This window comes from Eurytemora carolleeae, unplaced genomic scaffold, assembly GCF_000591075.1.
Source record: "Eurytemora carolleeae unplaced genomic scaffold, Eaff_2.0 scaffold97, whole genome shotgun sequence".
In the NCBI taxonomy this organism is placed as follows: domain Eukaryota; kingdom Metazoa; phylum Arthropoda; class Copepoda; order Calanoida; family Temoridae; genus Eurytemora; species Eurytemora carolleeae.
Genome location: NW_019396042.1, coordinates 25448 through 47108, shown reverse-complemented (window position 1 = coordinate 47108; position 21661 = coordinate 25448). Strand labels below are relative to the sequence as shown.

Sequence of the window (21661 nt, the reverse complement as noted above, 5' to 3'; positions counted from 1 at the left end):
TGCGAAAATAAGTTTATTATTGTAAATATTTTCAACTTTAGGAGAAAAGTTTCTGCCCTGGTTGGTGTGGTATCCTATACTAGACTCCAGGTTCTACCGGACTACTTGATCAGAGATGCTAATCAGTCCATATGGGAGCGGAACTTCTGGCTCCCGGGGTTAGATTATCTAGCAGTTGCTAGTGCTGCACTGTTCTGCTCCTCCTACTCCTCTGCTCTACTCTTCTCTGATATCTGGTGTATACAGCAGGATATGATCCTAGGGAAGTATGATGAGAAACCTCCTCTACTCAGGTTGCAAGCTTGCAACCCAACCAGGATTAGTGAGCTCAGGAAAATTGTAACTAGCGCCAGTCTTAAAATCAGCGACAAGGATGCGTACCATGGGATCAAATCTGTTTTACCAGAGGTGTCTGAAACAGAAGTTAGTTTTGATAATCTGCCAATCCTTGATGTACAATGTTCCACGTCTAGTAGAGATGGCAATAACAGTCTTGTTCAAAGCTTATACCAGAACGGATTGTTCCATCTACTGTCCAAGTATATGACTGGTGTTCAGACTACTGAAGTTGGTCAGAATGTTCTAGATGTTCAAGCAGAGTGTGCCTGGAGACTAGGAGAGTGGGACAATGTATTTCCAGAAGAAAAGGCGAGTTCCTTTAATGTCTCGGTGTTTGGCTGCCTTCAAAGTTTTCATAATTGTGACAAAGATGGAGTAAAGAATTGGTTAAACCTATCATATTCACATATTCTTGATTCAATTACACGGACTAATCTTGAATCTAGTGCAGAGATATACTCCATTCTCTCAAAGCTGAAACTTTTGAACGAGACAAGTCTATTTTCTAAAAAAGATCTCGAGGGGGAGACTTTGAGTATTCTTGACGGACTTTTGAGTAAAGATGATATATATAACGATGATTTTGGACATTTAGAACCAGTCTATAGTGTCAGAATGTCTCTTCTCAACACAGCTCTGATCAAAACTCAACCAAAGCTGCTGGAAAGAACCCTGTTGACACTGTGTACAAGAGCCCGAGAGTCTGGTAGGTTCTGGTTCTGTCACAGTATCCTGGAAACCACCAGGAGTTTAGTTTCCTCTGAGTTTAAGTTTGAGAAAGCTAAGGTTGAGTGGAGCAGAGGCAAGCACTCCCAAGGAATTCTCCTCGCTAAAAGTCTTCTCCAGGAGATTGAAGAGAAAAAGAACTTGAATCCTGATACGAAGCAACTGTTGCCGGAGCTTTTGGTATCACTAGGCCAGTGGATGAACCTAGAGAAAACAGAATGTTCTAAAATCATCCTGAACAAATATTTTAAAAGAGCGGTAGAGCTGCTGGAGAAGGAGGGTTCAAGGACGGAAAGTTCCTTGGTGGAGGCGTATTTAGGGTTGGCCAACCTAGCAGACCAGCACTATAAGAAGGCTGAGGAGTACATGGACAGCGCAGAGTTCAAGGAGCGCCAGGCCAACATCAATTTACGGCAGAAGGAAGAAACAGTTCTGAAAGGAGCTCTAGGCACAATTGACAAGGCGTTCAAACAATCTTTAATCATCAAAACTAGATTTTTAGCCATTGATAAACTAGAGATTGACCGGTGGATGAAAGAAAAAGAAACGTATCTAATGACATCTATGGAATATTATCTAAGTGTTTTACTTCATGGAGATATATCTGTAGCAGTATACAGGATGATATCTCTTTGGTTTGCAAACCAAGATAATGTTGAGCTTAACTCCTTAGTCTCTAAAAGACTACCTAATATCCCGACCTACCGACTAGTTCCTCTTCTCTATCAGATGGCAGCTAGAATGTCTGACTTTAAGAAACAAGATGGCGTCGAGTTTTCAGCTGTTCTGTTCAATTGTATTCAACGCTGCGCATTGGAACATCCACATCATGTGCTGCCCATCGTCCTTGCTTTGAAAAATGCCAATCTGGATGAATTTTTTGAAAATAACAAACCACCACCAGACAATCATTGTGGAGATGCGCGCAGCAAAGCTTCATATATCATGTTAAGAGACATGAAGAAGGTGCGAAACTTTGAGAATATTATCAGTAAATACTCTGAACTATCTCTTGGTCTGGTGGAGCTAGCCTATCACCAGGTGGGTAAGAATCCTAGTAAATCCATCAGTATCCCTGCCAGTTATCGATATACCAAGATCAAACAATGGGACGATGTTCTAGTCCCTACAGATAATGTTCCGGTCAGACCAGATGGAGACTACTCAAGATATCCGGGCATAGGTAACCATTCTTTACTTCCGTCCCTAGTTTTAAGGTTTAAATCCTGTTCCTTATCTCCGCAAATGGGATTTAAATCTAAATAATGTAAAAAATTAGCATAGTTTTTTTTCGATTGTTTGAAAAAAAATTATTTCCACGAATAATAAACTCTTGGTCCTGAGGTGGCAAGTTTTTAATTCACGGAATAACTAATTCTTTTCTCAAACATTTGTCATTAGTTTTTAAACAAACATGATAAACTGATTTAGTTTCCTTTCTAAGCTTATGGACTATGAAAGATTTGAAACAACTTGAAGAGCAACAGTTTTAATGGTACACAACTAATAACTAACAAATGTATATGTACTATTTACAATTGTAATTTTTTAGAGAGGTTTGAACCTTCCTTCAGTATGGTTGGAGGAATCAATGCCCCGAAGAAAACTGTTTGTATTGGAACTGATGGAATACGGAGACCTCAACTAGTGAAAGGTAAATGCAACTAATCCATGGATTAAGGTCCAGATGGACCTTAATCCATGGATTGCATGATATTTTAACCCGTAGTTTTTCAAATTAAATAAAATTCAGACAGAAGGAGCCCATAGAATTACCATTTTTATTTATTTAAGTCTAAAATTGGTTTATTTTTTAATGAATCAAAAATTTTACGTAAAAGTTTTAGTTAGGAAAGTTAATCCCCGTTTTGTTGAGACAGTCTCATTTTAAAATTCTGTCAATTTAGCCCAGGCTAAAAAAAATCTTTGAAAGTAAAAAGTGTTATTAATTAATGTAGGAAAGGATGATCTCCGGCAGGATGCGGTGATGCAGCAGGTATTTGATCTAACCAACCAACTCCTGGATCAGGATAGAGATACAAGGAAGCACAACCTGAGAATTCGAACCTACAAGATAGTTCCGCTCTCCCAGCGTTCTGGAATACTAGAATGGTGCAGTAACACCCTACCTATAGGAAACGTATTGGTAGGGGAGAACAGGAAGGGTGGAGTACACAAGAAATATTTCCCCAACCACTTAACTAGTGCAGAGTGCCACGCAGCCTACAACCATTCCAGTCATGCCAAGGACCCGGAAAAGGTTTATCTTAAAATCTGTCAGAATTTCCCACCTGCGATGAAATTCTTCTTGATGGAGCAGTTTACCAGTCCTGAGGAGTACTTCAAGGGGAAGAACTGTTTTACTAACTCTGCTGCAGCATCCTCTATGGTGGGACACATTCTAGGCCTTGGAGACAGGTTCAGTATTTAACTTAAAATATTAAAAACTCGAAACACAGATGATTTTGAATATATATCTTTCATTTCTTAGGCTTATTGATATTTTTCTGTAAAAAAAAGATTTTTTTGTATGAAAAGATGTAACAATAAACGACTTATGATTAGACAACAAGCGCTAAACAAACGGATATTTTTTAAGTTACAAACTAATTTGATTTTAACTTTATGGGTCTGAAAACTATATAGTTGTATAATGTTTAACTTGTCAGACACATCAACAATATTCTACTGGACCTGAAAACTATATAATTGTATAATGTTTGACTTGTCAGACACATCAACAATATTCTACTGGACCTGAAAACTATATAATTGTATAATGTTTAACTTGTCAGGCACATCAACAATATTCTACTGGACCTGAAAAGTATATAGTTGTATAATTTTTAACTTGTCAGGCACATCAACAATATTCTACTACACCTGAAAACTATATAGTTGTATAATGTTTAACTTGTCAGGCACATCAACAATATTCTACTACACCTGAAAACTATATAGTTGTATAATGTTTAACTTGTCAGGCACATCAACAATATTCTACTGGACCTGAAAACTGGCGACCTTATTCACATTGATTTCGGAGTAGCATTCGACAAAGGCAAGATCCTTCCAACTCCAGAGCTAATTCCGTTCCGTCTCACTAGAGATATTGTAGACGGGTTCGGTCCAACAGGAGTAGAAGGGGTATTCAGGTAAACATGGAGATACTGTTCAAATTAGAGAGTAGTCCCATTAATCATTTTTATATTTAAGTGAACCGTAAACTCAGAACAAAATATTTTAATTTTACCAGTTTTTGAAACTTTAAAAGGTTTCCATATGTAATTTCAATATTCACAAATTGTCATTTTCGATTCACAACGGTACCCTTTAGAATTAGAACAATGAAGGAAGGATATTGTAGATTTTGAATCAACACAAATGATGAGAATATTAGTAGTGTGTCGTGTTGTAAATACAAAAATAAACATGTAACCTTTTGAATAAAATGATTTCAAATTCAGGAGTAACTGTGAAAGAAGTTTGCGCGTTCTTAGAGAGAATAAGGACAAATTGTTAACCGTCCTAGAGGTAAATATTAGAGAATAAGGACAAACTGTTAGCCGTCCTAGAGGTAAATATTAGAGAATAAGGACAAACTGTTAACCGTCCTAGAGGTAAATATTAGAGAATAAGGACAAACTGTTAAACGTCAGAGAGGTAAATATAAGAGAATAAGGAAAAACTGTTAAACTTCATAGAGGTAAATATAAGAGAATAAGGACAAACTGTTAAACGTCCTAGAGGTAAATATAAAAGAATAAGGACAAACTGTTAAACGTCCTAGAGGTAAATATAAAAGAATAAGGACAAACTGTTAAACTTCATAGAGGTAAATATAAGAGAATAAGGAGAAACTGTTAAACGTCAGAGAGGTAAATATAAGAGAATAAGGACAAACTGTTAACTGCCCTAGAGGTAAATATAAGAGAATAAGGACAAACTGTTAAATTTCCTAGAGGTAAATATAAGAGAATAAGGACAAACTGTTAAATGTCCTAGAGGTAAATATAAGAGAATAAGAACAAACTGTTAAATGTATAAAAGGTGAATAAAAAAGACTGAGTTTTAAATGTTAATTGTTTTTTACCTCTATAAAATTGAGAATATAATGTTAAATGACCAGGTGATGCTGCACGACCCGTTGTATGACTGGAGCGTGGGGCCCAGCAAGGCGGCAGCTAAACAGGCGGGGGAGTGGGAGAAACTTAAGAAACAGGAGGATGGACAAGGGAACAGGTAAATCACCGTTCACCTCAGCTACGAAGTAGGTATGGAGCATCGTGGCTTAGTGAGTATTGTCACTAGTTACGGTACGGAGGGCGGAGGTTCTGTACTCGTAACTTTATTTTTGAGGCTTTAAAAACATAATAGTTCTCTCATATCCGGGGCGAGTATTCCCTGATAACCAGCGCACCACATTAATACACGTGTGTCATAGTTTGTAAGCTTTATTGAAGATTACAAAATATATTATAATTATTGATAACAAAATATTGCTCTAGGTCTCAAATAATGAACTTAATCTTCAAGTTATCAAAACCAGGCAAGTAAAAATGTTCTATTATATAAAAATACACGTACACAGTTGCTCCGGCTGGAGTTTGATGTAAGCGACAGTCTTCGAGCAGATATCTTTTGCTTCATTTAGAGTCCTTTCGAGTCTGAAAGAGAATTCTAGGTGAGGTATGATTGATAGACGAAAATCTTATGAATCACACACAGTGATTGCAGCATACCTTTAGGGGCGATCCTTAAATCAGTGAAGGAGAGTATCTGAGAACCAAGGAAAACGACAACCTTGAGATTGTTCTTCGATCTTGAGGAATTTAAACGAGTAATGAAGACAGGGTTTTCAGAGGCAGAAGACGACCTCAGTGAACATCTCACCAGGTGGAGAAAATTTGTCTATCAGATCAATCAGACGGAGTATATGAACAACAGGACGGAGACGATCCTGGATACAATATAATAATAAATGAAAGTATTTGTTAGGTTTAAGGTTTTTAGGTTCTGGTCAAGAATTCACAATTATTCATCGAATGAAGATAGTAGATTTGCAGGATATTTGTAGATGGTAAATTAAATACTTCACTTATTTCCATGTCCATATAAACGCTACTAGCTATGGTTGGTTAAGCTAAATCGACAACAACAACATGAAGTAGGTTTTTAAAACCTGAGGGTTTTTTTCAGAATAAAACATTGTTTATATATAGTTGTTTCAGATTTGTTAATTCTCTATTGATAAATTTATCATATTATGATAAAAATTAAGCAGAAAAGCTTAAAACACTGTAGATTGCCTAATAATCTCATGAAAACCTTTGAGTCAAACGCCTAAACTGCACAACAAAGTTTAAATGGAATTTTCTCAAAAAGCAGTCGACAGAGATTTCTAAAAGTCTACATGCTAGTTCTAAACATACTCTACATTCAGAATCTGGAAAAAAACCTCAGGTGTCACTCTTTTTAAAACCTACTCCATAGCTGAGGTGAACGGAGAAATAAGAACTACATTCCGGTTGGAAATAATGTCGTATTCTACCTGTGAAGAATAATGTGAAAAATATAATTTTAGAATAGCTATAAAAAGTTCCCACAAATTAAGGAACTTAATAGAAGAATGAACACTCATTAAATTATTTCTGGCATTTCTAATTCGCTCTCAATGATGTATTGTTCGATCGGATCCTGTTCGCTTTTAGGACAGATTCCTAGAGTCTATATAGTTTTTATTTTAAATAATTATTTACAACTACTTCAATGGGAACTTAAGGGAAATTTTACTCTACACAGGTTTTCCAAGGGTTTCTGGATGTTTTGTAGGAAAAATTGGTTAAGGGAACCCGTGGTAATGTAACATTTTTAATTTACAGAAAAAGTAGCTGTATAAAATTTTATCGCCTTTTGAGATGAAAATGCGCTAATTTTTTTCCTGAAAGCTTCGCAGAGCGGGTGGTTATTTTACATAACTGTCCCAAGTTAAGTTAAGTTACTTAACCTCCCTTTGTTGGGGGAATCATATTGTCGATAATGTTGTTCAAAAGAAGTAAAATATATTATTTATTTCTTACGTCATTTATTAGCACAGTTTATATTTATTCAGAAGAAAACTTAATTTATACCATAAATTTGTGGTATTTGATGAGTATTGTCTCATTCTTAGTGGGTTTAAATTTGAATGATTATTTAATGAAACTGAATAATTACCAGTCAATTATTATCTTAAAGGAAATTAGAATAGAATAGATGTATTTATAATTTGAATGTTTAGAATGGCAAGTAGAGCTTTAATGGTACTTGTATCTAAACTTGAGGGTAGAGAAGATGGTTCACAACTATCCGTCTCAGGAAAGGATTTATGATTTTTTAAGAAGTTTTTAAACTTTGATTATTTATGGGAACATTTTCTGAGTGGGCATTTTACATTGTTTGATGATTCCTACTTTTAAGTAAGTTATCTAACAAATGTGGGGGCCCATAAAACTATGGAATAGAAAGCCTAAATTTAAGCAGTCTTATGTAAATTTTATGTTAAGTTGTAAAAAAGCAAACAGTTTTATTAAGATAAATCATTATTTATTTATTTTAAAAAACATTTTAATAAATAGCTTAAAAATCAATTAACTTATTAATTGAAATGGGACTTGAGGAATTGAGCCTTTGCTTCAAACTCTGATTTTATCATCCCTATATCTTGGCAAACCAATGTCGTAGACCTTAGATATCTCAAACTGTGAATCAATTAGGGATTACAAAATTAGAGTTTGTTCCTTTGTTGTATTTCATGATCATAAGACTATTTAATATCAAAACCTGAATTGAATTTTCCCCCAACCTAGTTTCCAACTTCCCTAGATATAAATCCTGAATTCCAGGTCAGGTTGGAGCACTGATACAACAAGCAACGGATCCTGCTAAACTATCCAGAGTATATGTGGGTTGGTCTCCCTGGTGCTAAACTCTCTACGACGGTTCTAGACCATCTGGGTTTTCATCATTGTTCTAAAAGACTGAACCTGATATTTCGAAGAAATAAATTTGAACATTAATCTGCGCTATTTAGCGTCATAATGAGAATTTATTTGAACTGTTCACGCCGAAGAAAAAAAGTAATACAACTTAAAGAAAATTATTTGAAACCATGAAATAGTATTTAACTGTGATAACCCGTGCCTGAAAAGATTTTTAATTAAACAATAAAAATCTAGACGTTTTTTTTTTAGAAAGAATGAAAGAGTGTCGGTATCCAGGGTTACTGTATAGCCTGCTAGAGGAGAGGGTTGGGACGGATTTAGAGATTGTGTGCAAGGATGGATCCTTCTCCTGTCACGCGGTTATGTTGGCAGTATCTGAACAATGGTGGAGAAATCTACTGGAACCTTCAGAGCAGAGCATAGGAACTTTCTAGTTTTAAATCAGACATTTTACAAAAGTATTACACGCATTTAGTTTGTTTATAAAGGAAAGAGTCATTGATACAAACTCTAATTCTCTAATGCCTATATATTTGCAACCCGAAGTCGTAGTCCTTAGTTATTTCAAACTATGAATTCTGTTGGATCAAATAATCTAAGTTTGAAATATCAAAGGTTTACACAATGATGTTGCAAAGACATAGGGATTGGAAAATTTTAATGTGTGACAAAGACTCTGTTTCTTTGGAGAAAAATTTAATTAATTACGGATTCTGAAGAATTTTTTGTGAATAATTTAACTCAGACCTAATAACCTGGTGTTTATGGATAAAGTGTTATTTTGCGATTTCATGTTATCTCTCAGAATTAGTGAAAATACATCCCTTTAAGATATATATTCAATCTGTAAGAAATATTGCACAGTTTCTTAGAAATAAGACAACCTTCCAGTCAATCAGAAAAAGACTAAATATTCCCAAACTCCGTAAATCACACATTAGAGTTATTGAAAGTTTAACTTTTGCTGCATACAGAGGCACAACTAGGATTTTTTCTGGGGGGGTTCCGATTTAAATATTTTTCCATAGTTCCTCAAGTTCCACTGAGAGTTGGGAGCCTGGTCTAGTTCCACAGGGTTCCACCATCAGTAAAGAGGAGTTGATTCCACTTAACTCTTGAGTTTCATTCCAGAGTGACTTTTACAGCAGAAAAAGAATAGAGTTCCGATATAACTCTAAAGGTACTGCTATACCTCTGTTAAATGAGTCGATAGTTCCAATATAACTTCGATTCGAAGAGTTCGACATAACTCTGAATAAAAAAATGTAAGAGTTCCAATATAACTCTGATAGTGGTTCCAATAAAACCTTTAAAACAAAGAGTTCGGTATAACTCTGATCTAATAAGTTTAGAGTTCCAATATAACTCTGATATAATAAACCTTAAGAGTTCCAATATAACTCTGAGATAATAAACCTTAAGAGTTCCAATATAACTCTGACCTAATAAAACATAAGAGTTCCAATATAACTCTGACCTAAAAGAAGCTAAGAGTTCCAATATAACTCTGACAAAGTTAAAACTAAATAAACTTTAAAGCTGAGAGTAAAAATAAACTTATAAGCTGAGAAAAAGATAAACTTGTAAACTGAGAATAAACTATACTTATATGCTGGGAATAAAAAATTTTAAACTTGTAGGGGGTGAGAAAGAAGAGAAACAAGGAGGAGGGAGTTCCAATGAGGCTTTTACTTAGTTAAGAAAAAATCTAAAAAGAATCGGGAGNTACTGAGGCATTTTCAGACATGAACTGCTTCAGTTCCAGGGCATTCCTACGGTCATGCATCATCAGGATCGTCTTGTCCGCCAGAGCATTACCAGACCCGCTGAACTCTAAGGAGAGGTTCCTATACTTGTGCACGTGTCTGACCGGCACCTACAAAATCAGATTGTTAAAACCCAAATTACTTGAATGTGGCAGAAGTAGTATTAGAGTGGCCAAGATAAATAAACCCCTTAATTATAGTTATTGGATCTCTTAATAATTATTGGTTCAAATCAGCGAGTGTTATTATAAACTATGCATAGACATAAATAAACCATTATCTTTTACAGTGTATCCCAAAAGTTTGTGTACAAATTCTCAATAAATGGTGAGACACGTTTGTAATATAGGAATAAAATCTAATTTTGTCAAATAACTAGACTGCGGTGTGCACTATAATTTCCAATTATTTATTTGAAGGCTAAACGTTACCTGGCTATAGTAGTCTTTTGGGTCCGTGAACGGTAGCCTCAACCATCTTGCTTTGTGCAAGCATGTCTTCCCATCATCTTTATCCTCTCCAAATTTTATTCTTGGTGGCAGCTCATCTTTTTTGAGCATCGCAAGTTTCGAGTTCTCAGACTTTTGCTGCTTCAAGTGCATGTCATGCATGAGGGTTATCTCCTGTATGCTTGCCTTAGCTACATTTGACCGGTTCTGTAAAATGGCTGGTCGAGAGTCTCTAGGCCAGGCCTCTTCCAGCCACTTCCATTTGAAACAGCCGTCTTCCTCATCCTCATCCTCCGAGGACGCATCAACCTCTACTGTCCCCTTACTTGTCTTCTGGGTCCTGCCCTGCAACAGGTATAGATATAGTCAACCTTAAGAAATTTTATTTATAGTATGATTTGTGCGGTTCTAAATACAGAATCCAGTTCATAATTTTCAATAAATTTTCTCCCGCTGGTTAGGAATATAAATTTACTATTTTGTATCAAAAGAGACTTACTTTCATTGTGACATAATATAGTATAATTTTACTATTTTGTAACAAAAGAGACTTACTTCTATTGTGATTGAGCGGGTTCTCTTCTTTTTAGCTCTCTTGGGAGGCTCCTTAGCAGCCTTCTCCGGTGATACCAGAATAGTCACATCCTGTCCCAATTCTCTCCGGATTCGTCTGCCCAGCTCACTGGCAGTGGATTCCACATCTGATATGTTGTCATTGGGTGGATCCTCTGGTTCATCCGTATCTGTTACCTCAGTAGGGTTCTGATCTGAAAATAAGCAAAATCAGATATATTCACAATGTAATTCAACGCTAGTGGAAATAATTCCTAGGCTGTAATTGTATATATTGTTTTTAAAAACCTCAGCATATAAGAAAACTATCTCCAGACTCTAATAGTGTGTTTGTTACAGTCATATTTAGCATTACAGGACTAGTATATGTTCGTTTAAATAATTGACGATAATGAGAAGAAATTTTAAACTATAAAATACCTCAGCTTATAAGTTCAATTACTCTTAATATTTGAAATAACCCGGAGCAGGAGTGGGGGGGTGGGGGGGGGATGATAAATTAATTTAACGAGTTCCCTATTTTTCTAGCAATTTCAATTCTTCTAGTGCGGGGAAGTTTAAGGTAGTTGAGATATGCTTCACTGGACCACCGGCCCATTGCCATTATCTCTTCATCACTGAAACCCAGCGTGCCCATCAGAGTCGCCATTCCCGCTCTGAAGCTGTGGGATGTGAACATTCCTTTCTTGTAGTCCAAGTGAGGTTTCAAGAAAATCTTCATTAGAGAGTTTAACTTCCGGCCCGTCAGACAAGATCCGTCTTCCAATCTAAATAGTGGGGATTTCTTATGTCTCCAGGTTCTCAACGCATCCCACCTCTCAAAAGCTTTTATTGGACAGATGGGGCCTTCACTCTGGTATATGTCTATGATCTTTCCCACTCCGATCCTATCTTCTTTCGGGGATTTTAGACGGATTTGAAGAATTTTAATTTGTTCTTTTCCTATTCTGATTTTCTTAAGGATGACATCGGTTCCAAGAAGTGTAAAATCAGGATCAAATTCAGTTTGTTTTCTGCTTAAGATCTCATGGATACGTAAGCATCCAGCAAAAAGTACAGTGCAGGTTGTCCATACTAGAGCTTTGTCTTCGTTTGAAGCGTCCCAGGTGATAATCTCTTTCTTCAGTAGTTTCATGATATTCAGAGTTACTGGTGCAATTGCTCTTAGGCAGAAGTTCCCAATTCCCGCATTGTCTAGGTCACTAACTGAGGGAGAAAGGTTGGAGTTAGCGTCATTAAAAAGGAAAGAGTGGGGAATGGACACGTCTTCGACGTAGTTGCTAGTAAGGGAGTCCGGGAAAGTGAAAAAATCGACTGAGGTCAGGGGGAGGGATAGAGAGATTGTATCTGCCGCGTCGGGCCAGAGTTTCTTGGCCGGGACCACATAGGGGGCCTCTAGGAGTGATCCTTTTAAAAAGAAGCTGCCCCTTTCAATTGAGAGGTTATTTGGCCCCAACCAGAAGGTTATCCCGCCAATTATTTTTCCAGTCCAGCCAAAAGCATCAAGGGTTTGGGTGGAAGCTGGTCCTATACCATTGCAAAAGATGGCGGAGTAAACTTCAGAGGGAATGGGGTTTGAGCCATGAAACCCTAGTCCTCCAATCAGTTTCTGTCTAGGAACAACCATAATACTGAAAGAAAAGAAAAAACATTGTAGCATCATAAGTAAATATAAGAAACCCTTTTTATAAAAGGGAAAATTAAGATAAAAGATAAATAAAATCATGTGGCTAAAAATCATGAAAAAAAAAACAATTTATAAAAATATAAGAAACTATCTTGGAGTATCTTGGGAATAACCTTAATACTGAAAGAAAAGGAAAAGAAAATTGTAGCACATTAAATAAAATTAAAAGAAACCTTTTTTAAAAAAGGGAAAATAAAATAAATAAAGGATTATTAAAAACCCACGTGGTTAAAACACGAAAATAAAAGAAGAAAAAGTTTTTAAAAAACACTATCTTGGAGTAACAAGATATAAACTCGAAAAGCTGCGCCACAAGACTGAAGGAAATACCTGCCGGCTGACAGATAGTCAGGCGCAGTACACGTCAGCTGACTCGCTCTAGTACCGGGCCGGGGCAGCGTACAACTAATCTAACTCCTCAGCCCAGGGGCAACAAGGACCTAGAAAACGATTCAATAGCCTTTAGCCTTGAGAATTGAGAAAGATAAAAATATTCTTTTTAAAACTAATTATAGTATAATAAAATTTCCACAATAACTCTATTGGTTTTCTTATTCCTGTGATACTGATTTTCGCCATTCTTTCTTTCTTTTCATTCTGCAGGGGGGGGGGGCGCCCCCCCTCTCAGTTGCAAGGGGAGGGCGCGCGCCCGGCCGCCCCCCCCCCCTAGTTGCGCCTCTGGCTGCATATACATAAGATTTTTTTAGTCCCAAAAATATTATTTAACAAAAACTGGATCATTGTTTTCGTTAAAAGTTTAACCGCTGTGCCTCATGAAGTAATCAGTGCGCATTAACTTTTATAATGATGATTTTGGTCTCAAATCAAACATAAGATTTATCAACACTAACTACAATAGGTTTAGAAGCTAATAATCTTGAACTAGATCGTTGATCAGTCCTTCTCCCTGATATGGGTAGAGTAGAGGTGGAGAAAGCTGTACAACTGTTATATACAGGATCAGCGGAGGGAACTAACCCAGAACTATTCATCCCAACTCTTAGCTCTCTTTTTCCTAGTCTCAGCTTACAGGTACAGATTCTTCTTTGCAAACTTTGGATTGTTTGACGTTTAGGTACAAAGGATTTTAGTATTTGCCACAAACTTAAATTTTCTTATCCCTTTATCTTTGCAACCTGATGGTGTAAAACTTTCATATTTTAAACTCGTGTCATTTGATCTAACAAATTTCTTCTTTGAAAAATCGATGGCAAATACTTAGCTTTCAGATTTAACTCTTTATCTTTATCTTTTTATAGAACCTCGCAATAACCCAGAAAATGTTTATCATCATGTAATAGCATTGAAAATACTTTAATGTATTTCAATAAAACAGAAAACTCAGTGATATTTTTATTTTTTACGAGCATGAAAAGTGCCACGTGTCCACGTAAAATTTTGTTTTTACAGTTGGAGAGAAAGGTTGAAACCGTTTCTCCACTCCAGGATCCAATTTGTGAATCAGCGAGTTCCGATATTTTCCAAGATATCTCTATTTCCCACGAAGTACCAGATACAGAACCAGATCCTGATTATCACCAAGTTTCTCCTCCTGGTTCTCCGGAGCTAACCAAACCTTGTTCAGATCAACCTTGTCATCAGAATATTGAGTACAGGTTGGTGTTAATGGTTAGGGTTTATACCATTTTGTTTCGATTTTAAGATTAAATCCTCAACATTTTTTTTGAGTCTCAGTTTTAATCCTTGAGCAATTTCCTTAAACCTTTTTTATATTATACACAAAACGGATATTTTCTTTATTTCTGGTTACGAAACTTTTAAAGGACAAGTTCTAAAAACCCTTAACTTTTCAAGTAGTGTGTCCCAAGAAACCCAGGAACCTCCATATCTTATGCGTCAAATCTGTGTACTGCAGTGGGAGGAGATCAAAACAAAGAATTCAGGGGCAACGCATCATTTTTGAGAGAAAAGGGTCCAAGGGATGGAACAAGAATATATTGCTATTGTATTTTCTATATTGAAAAGAAAGCTAAAAATCATAAGTATTCGCTCTAACTTAATATATTTACTAAATGGTTTTTTGCTGGCCTGTAAAATCACATCAGAACTTTAGTCCTATCCCTTCAACTTCTGTGGGGGAACTGGTTTTTACATTCGTCCCACAGTGTACAGTAAACAATTTGCGTATATCTGACATGGGCGTTCCTGTATAGTTCCTTGGTGTGTCCTATTTTAAACAGGAACCTTTAACCCTCTGTCTGATCAAGAATCAAAGAAATGTCCTTATTTTTCTAGCTGAAAATTATTTGTTGAAAGTTTTAAATTGTGAGAGTTTAAAAATTTTCCAGATATCTTCCTCATTGTAACTCAGACAAAGGTTTAAAAATGTTCTGATGTGGATGGACATGCCAAGTGGAGGGTCACTTGAAATGCGTCTACAATCCCTTTAATCTTAAAATTCCCAGTTTGAACGAGGAGGTGGCTGAAGTGTGTGAGGTTGAAACTAGTTCTCCTAAACCTTCTCCGTATAGTTGTCAGCTCTGTCAGAAAGCGTTTACATATTCTAAAGACCTTAAAAACCACCTGCTTGGTAAGTTTACTGTTTTTAATATTGATCTCTGAAAATGTTCGCGAAAAATGATAGGTTATTTTGCATGAAATCTCCGCTACTAAAGTATTAAGCTTGTTTAAACATTTCCTCATTACAGACGCCAGAGATTGAAGTAAAATTGGCAGTGATCGAATCCGAAAGTGTTTCGGTTTTAAGTCTATACCCCCTTTTAATTTTTTTTCGTGGACTTCCTTTAATTATGCCATAAAATGCACTACTTAGCTTAAATCATTTACTTTTTATTTTTTATTAACCTTCCAAATACTACCGCGCATTGTACTTTAAAATCTTTGCTTTACTATAATTAATCATTTAAATGCATATTGTTCATTGTTCAGCTAGGACTTCAAACTTCAGCTGAAAGCTAATCCCCGCATTTTGATTTGATTCGATTCGATTTGATTTGATTGATTTCACACGAATTTTGATTATTTCAGTTCATGAAGATAGAAAACCATTCGTCTGTCGAATCTGTCTTCGTCCTTCAAGGTTTGTCTCTTTTTTTTGTTTAAGTATAAGTAACTATATTAATGTTTGGTTTAGGACAATGAGTAACATGTAAGTAACTTTATTAAGTAACTGTAATAATGTTTGGTTTAGGACGATAAGTAACATGTACCAACATCTTCGAACTAACCATTCTCTGTTTGAGAATTTAAGAAATCATATTCAAGAGGATTCAGGAAACCAACTTTCACTAAGGCAGCTCTACATACTGGAATACTATGCACGTTCCTAAGTAAAATTATAATTACTCTACTATATGTGACACATAAATTACATGAAGAGCTAAGGTTATGCAATAGGCTTACCATTAGATTGGATTTTCAGTATTAAAGTATTTTTGGCTTGCTCCACAAAAATCTTCGAGGTCTAAAAATTTCCTGTTCGGGAAACTAATCTATGAACCTTTTGATCTAAAAGGAATTTCATCTAAGAGTAATCTGATCTAATGAGAATTTAATCTAAGAAACGTGGAAATTGATCTAAAATATTTTTTTAGATCTAAGTCCGCATTTTTCTGAAATTTTTTGGAATTTGATCTAAAAAATGTGGAATCTGATCTAAAATATTTTTTTTCAAATTTGAGCTCCCTGTTCATTTTTTTTATATTTGTCAAGTGAAGATTTTCATAAAATTTCTTCTGCCAAAGTTGTGATTTTGATCTAAGATATGTGTAATTGGATCTAAAATATGTTGAATGTGATCTAAGATTATTTTTTTCAAAATATATATTTTTCAGATAACCATTATGCTTCAAATTCCTAACTTTATTTGCTTAAAATATGGAATTTGATCTAAACAGTGTTTACTTTGATCTAAAAAATGTAGACTTTAATCTAAAATTTTATAATTTGATTAAAAATATTAGATTTAAATGTGTAAGGTTGACACCTTAATTGGTGAAAGAGTTGGGTTCATGGGTTCAGGATCTTCATATTTTAGATCAAATTATGTATTTTTTAGATGGAATTCGTCATATTTTAGATCAGATTATACATTTTTTAACCTAATTCTACTATTTTTAAATACAGAATTATTTACTTCCAATATAATTTCTGCACAAAATTTGGGAATTTTATCTGTAATATGTAGAATTGGATCTAACATATTTGTTTTCAAAATTAAACATTTTTGACTCAAAATATATAAAATCCAAATTTTAGATCAAATTCTACAATTTTCCCGAAAGAATTGGAATTTGGTCTAAAAATTTTTTAGATCTAATTTTACTTAGATCAGATTCTTTTAGATTAGATTGCCTTTAGATCAAAAGGATTATAGATTGATTTCCTATGCACCAAAAATTTTCACAACTTTATTTTCTACAAGTTTAACCTTTTTTTTTACATTATTCAAATAATAAGTCTATACAAAGAAAAACTAACTAAAAAGCTAAGATTTTTAAAGAATGGCTTCCAAAAATTATACCAACGCCAACCATTATCCAATCTTATCTACGTCATCGTTTCTCGGATAAAGAAATGAAGGATTAGTTTATTGTTTACTGAACAATTTCTTCGAGTAATTTCAAAAATATTATTTAGTTCAGTCTGATAAATTTTATTTTATCTCCATTTCTATTTCCTCTCCGAATGATGAGCTGGGTTCAGGGATGAAGATATTCTAGAGAAAGTAAAGAACGGATCTGTAAATAAACTGATTCTAGATATCAATTACGTTAAGAGGTAAGCTTACAGAAAACCTGAACTTGCGCTCTCAATTAGAAAGATCTGACTATTTGACACTAATTTCCTTATATCTCTGCAACCTGATGATGTAAACGTTTCAAAATATGAATTTTTCTATGAGATCAATTAGTCAACGTTTAACATATAAAACCATGAGGATGTAAAGATATGAGGATAAGAAATAAGTTTTGCTGTCAGTGTACAATGTACATTTTACATCCCCTTTATAAGCCCCTTTATAATAGGCTTAAAGGGGCTCTGTAAGCGTAATCTCAAGTGACCTTCCATAAAAATTCACAAGGATACTCTTTAAACCTTTATCGGATCAATAATGTGGAAGATTATGTCGTTTTTCTAGCTTGAATTTATTTCTGATAATTTCTCTATATTTTCCTGCAGTAGTAATATGCGAGTCACTTTGTAGAGATACTTGATCAGACAAAGCTTTTAAGGGTACCGTTGTGAATCGGGTATTGCCATCTTTGCATAAAGGATCACTTGGAAATTACATTTAGAGTGCCTTCTATATGATAATAACATTTCTGAATTTACAAGTAAATATATATAATTATATTTCAGTGTTAGTAGTGTACGGTGGAATACTTCAGGTGTTCCCTCCTATACATGCCTGGTGTGTAAGAAGTGGGTTCTTAGCACTACATTGAGAAATCATCTCAAGATTCATGATATTTCACAGGTAGCTGTAAAGTTAATAATTCTTATTGGCAGTGCGAAGGATCCAAATCGTATAGATACGGATCCGCCCTAAAAAAAAGGATCCTAAGCCAGGCCATGAAAATTTCTTAAAGATACTCTGATTTTTTGACCAAAAGAAGAATTTTCAAATTTTCTTCCTTTTTTATGCTAAAACTTGATGAACTATAAGATATAAGAAAAGGAAATAATCTCATCTTTCAAACAGAAGAGATTTGTGTTTTGAGAGCAGTTTTTGGTTTATGTTTTGCCCCTTGCATAGGTCATTTGTTTCAACTTTAAGTTTTAAGTTAAATATTTAATATTTAAGTGTGTAATGTTTCAGTTTAAGTATAGATGTGAAAGTTGTGATAAAAGTTATTGCACGAGTTCCTCCTTGTCCTACCATATCTCTACCTCCCATCCAACCCAACCAAGACTGAGATGTAACATCTGCCCTGCCAGGTTTAACACCTTGTCGGAGAAACAGGAACACTTGAAATCCTGCACTGATAAGAAGAAGGATTATTTTTCCTGTAAGTTTTGTTTCAAGAGGTTTAACCGAAAATCCAATTTAAACGCACACATGAGAATTCACCAGGGCGGGAGGAACATTAAACCTTTACTCAACCTTCCTTGTGATCAGTGTGGAAAACTTCTGGTAGGACGGAGAAACTGGTTAAAACATAATCAAACCTCACATAACATTCAGCCTTCTTGTAACTTATGCAGAAAAGAATTTAACACAGTTGATAGCCTGCTACAGCACATTAAAAAACATTGTGTCCAACAAAAAATAGAAAAAAAATGTGTCAAATGTTCAGTAACATTTTCATCCTCAGTAAATTCCACTCGGTTCTGCGACCTTTGCCGCAAAATATCTCCCACGGAAAGTGCTCTAACTAAAAGTAAATTAAAATGTGACAAGTGCGAGGAAGTATTTACTGACCTCAAGAAACTGAAAATACACAAGAAGAGTTCGGTTCACCAGAAAACAAAGAACTCGTTTCTTTACAAGTGTCAACATTGTTTAGCAGAGAAGAAACTTAACAACTTCAGTTCAGCTTCAAGATACAGGTAAATAAATTCATCAAATAGATTTTTTAAAAATTTAACCAAAAATATCCTTGTTCATTGATTCTTGTTTTCAGGCGACATTTGCAAACTCATAAATGTGTAACGGTTGTTATTGAAACCAAGAAGAAATGTACGGATAAAAATGATGAAGACGACGGAAAAGATATGGAAGTAGAAGGGTCTGGAGCATCTAGAGAATATGGAGAGATTAAATGTAAACTTTGCGCAAAAGATTCTCCAGCTGCTACTAGGGATTATTATAGTCGTCGTGCTTAATGCTCGTTTCATTATTATGTAATATCCCCCCCCCCCCATCCACCATTCCACGTTCTTTAATGTTAATCCTAATGTTCTTTAAAAGCAATTTTCCTAATTAAATCAACTATAGATATTCTCTGGTTAAGATTAATTCAGCATATCAGAAGATGGAATGAAAGCAAGATATTTTCCTGTCCTTCCTGCCCTAGACTCTTCTCTACTCAACAGGTATCTAGATTCTGCCTGTCCGTCTCTTTTTAAAATTTACTTTGTCTTTTAATTTTGTACGGCCGCGGTGCAACAAATTTTAGAAAGTCACGCTCCGGATCCCCCGCGTGTAGGAAGTCTACCGCATGCCATCTTCTTATTGTCAATTTTACGGAATTGTCAATGGTTTCTATGTAGTCTGTCCTAGCCCCAGTGCTACTTTTATATTTTTATGATAATCGAACCGCAGCGCTCAACCCCTCCCTCTTACCCTCAAATGCTGTATTGGCACAATCACACTTACAACAGTATTTACGTTTGCCTTTCGTTTAAGGTTATTGTTCTGTGAGATTGAGACCTTGCACGAAAGACAACCGTAAAAACATCATTTTAGGCTTTCTTTTGGAAGTCCAACCAAAAAATTACAATTTTCTTGTTTTAGATTCTTTCTGTTCATTCTCTGGTTCATACCAAAGAAAAACCTTTCAATTGTGATCTGTGTGGTGAAAGATTTACTCAGAAAAGCAGTTTACAAATGCACATAAAAAGACACAAGTCTGGAAGTTTAGACCCACAGGTTGAGTACTGTTTAGTCAGAAGATTTAATGATTATCCAACTTCTGTTATTTTTAGAATTTAATCTGCAAGGACTGTGGAAAGCAATGTAAGAATCTTGCTGGGTTCAAGAAACATATATTGTTCCATGCTAACTCGAGCAGAGTCAATGATAACCTGGAGAAACCAGGACTAGATAAAACAGATGGAGGACCTGGAGAACCAGGAGAACCTGGAGGTGTTCTTCTAGATTCTACGCTCAGTGGTCTATTCCGTCTGGACTCCAGCAGTTCAAGCTTTTTCGACCAGTTTCAGGTTGGTTTAGAGGTGTACTTGTAGTATCTTTAAACCTTTGTCTGATCAACGATGATATCCTTGTTTTTCTAGCTTAAAATTGGTGATTTTTAACTTTGAGATCTTTATAAAAGTCACTTTCGGATTTATGCAGCAAAACGCATGTTTTAACACTTTTTCAGATATCTTCCTTGTTATACATATATTGATTTAAAGTTACTGTTGTGAATCAGACATGTCATTCTGCGAATGAAAGGTCTCTTTCAATTACGCTTACAGTTAATGGACTTGTTCGCAAGTTCCTGAACTCTTTGTTTTTAGATATGTTTTTTAGGTCACAACTATCAACATTGATGGGATGGATCAGGATCTCAACTATAAAATTGATAATGCACCTGGATTAGCCTATAGGACGGAACATCTTCCTGGAGTAAACTATAGGTCAGATCCTCTTCAAAATAGTGACAACTTCAGAACAGAACCTGTACCTGCCTATAGATCTGAACCTGTACCTGGAGTGACCTTCAGGTCTGAACTCAACCTTGGAGCTAGCTATATAACAGATACCTTGGCTAATGAAGGGTTTTCCACTGATACTGGTGAATACAGAACTAATCTTCTACAGGGAGTAGAAGATCAATCCTCAGTTTTCTTCTCCTTGCCGAAAAGAGATGAAAATGTTTGCTATGAGTTGAAGGACGGAGAACTTGCTTTTGATCTCAAGGACGGAGCAGGACCGTCATATCCCTACAAAGACGCGGATAGTATGTTTTTAATTAAGGGTGGGCATGGAAACTTTATCAATAAGGATTCCGAAAGCTCCTTTGTAACTAAAGACGGATTGGGTGTTCCATATTCGATACCTGAAGGAGGGGTATCCTATACTCTTAAAGACGAAGATGGAATTTATTATACTTTAAAAGAGGGTGATAATTTGTCTTTCGCAGGCTCATTTCCTGTCTCTATCGAGCCGAGCTCATCTGTTAAAGATACCCAGTCATTCTCTTGTAGAAGTAAGCCAGGAGATTCTGTAGGTTTTGAAAGTTCAGAGTTTGAAGCGCAGAGAGCTGAAGAAGACGCAGCACTGCCGTTTCTTCTTGTGCGCCCAGTAGAAACGGAATCGGAAGCAAATAAAATTCAAGATTGCGACGGTGAGAGGGTTTCTGTTTATCAACTGAAGGAAGGAGAGGAACTTCTCTATAAAATACAAGTTGTGAATGATGTAAATTCAAAATGATAAGAATACTCATTATTGATCATTTTCTGTAATAAATCATATTATAACGAAAA

The 21661-nt window shown here is 35.4% G+C and overlaps 2 protein-coding genes across 5 annotated transcripts in view; both read left to right on the top strand.

Moving 5' to 3' along the window:
- Nucleotides 1-8300, top strand: part of LOC111700887 (serine-protein kinase ATM) — a 20773-nt gene extending 12473 nt beyond the window's left edge. The window contains exons 23-30 of one of the 3 annotated variants that reach the window (XM_023471955.1): nucleotides 42-2248; nucleotides 2618-2719; nucleotides 3024-3483; nucleotides 4050-4220; nucleotides 4533-4599; nucleotides 5195-5307; nucleotides 7346-7422; nucleotides 7950-8300. In XM_023471955.1, the coding sequence (XP_023327723.1) occupies nucleotides 42-2248; nucleotides 2618-2719; nucleotides 3024-3483; nucleotides 4050-4220; nucleotides 4533-4599; nucleotides 5195-5307; nucleotides 7346-7422; nucleotides 7950-8032 (3280 nt within the window). In that variant the 3' untranslated portion in view covers nucleotides 8033-8300. Of the gene's footprint in view, nucleotides 1-41; nucleotides 2249-2617; nucleotides 2720-3023; nucleotides 3484-3734; nucleotides 3829-3860; nucleotides 3916-4049; nucleotides 4221-4532; nucleotides 4600-5194; nucleotides 5308-7345; nucleotides 7423-7949 lie in introns of those variants that run through there. The other 2 variants (XM_023471964.1, XM_023471970.1) reach the window with 2 other exon arrangements.
- Nucleotides 8284-21661, top strand: LOC111700903 (zinc finger protein Xfin). 2 transcript variants are annotated; one of them, XM_023471978.1, is made up of 14 exons: nucleotides 8284-8471; nucleotides 13422-13555; nucleotides 13934-14139; nucleotides 14950-15074; nucleotides 15533-15584; nucleotides 15696-15797; nucleotides 17210-17284; nucleotides 17867-17984; nucleotides 18327-19057; nucleotides 19132-19308; nucleotides 19462-19543; nucleotides 19965-20099; nucleotides 20156-20392; nucleotides 20706-21661. In XM_023471978.1, exons 1-14 carry the CDS (start codon nucleotides 8303-8305, stop codon nucleotides 21606-21608), a joined length of 3246 nt encoding a protein of 1081 aa, XP_023327746.1. In that variant the 5' UTR covers nucleotides 8284-8302; the 3' UTR covers nucleotides 21609-21661. The 2 variants fall into 2 exon arrangements, with proteins under 2 accessions (XP_023327746.1, XP_023327754.1); XM_023471986.1 differs by lacking the exon at nucleotides 19965-20099.

Excerpts from the sequence above, each read along its gene's own strand:
- LOC111700903 (XM_023471978.1), top strand. The coding sequence starts at position 8,303 with ATGAAAGAGTGTCGGTATCCAGGGTTACTGTATAGCCTGCTAGAGGAG. Across the intron at positions 14,140-14,949 it reads CATCAGAATATTGAGTACAG|TTTGAACGAGGAGGTGGCTG; the intron begins GTTGGTGTTAAT and ends TAAAATTCCCAG. Across the intron at positions 15,798-17,209 it reads GGAAACCAACTTTCACTAAG|GGATGAAGATATTCTAGAGA; the intron begins GCAGCTCTACAT and ends AGCTGGGTTCAG.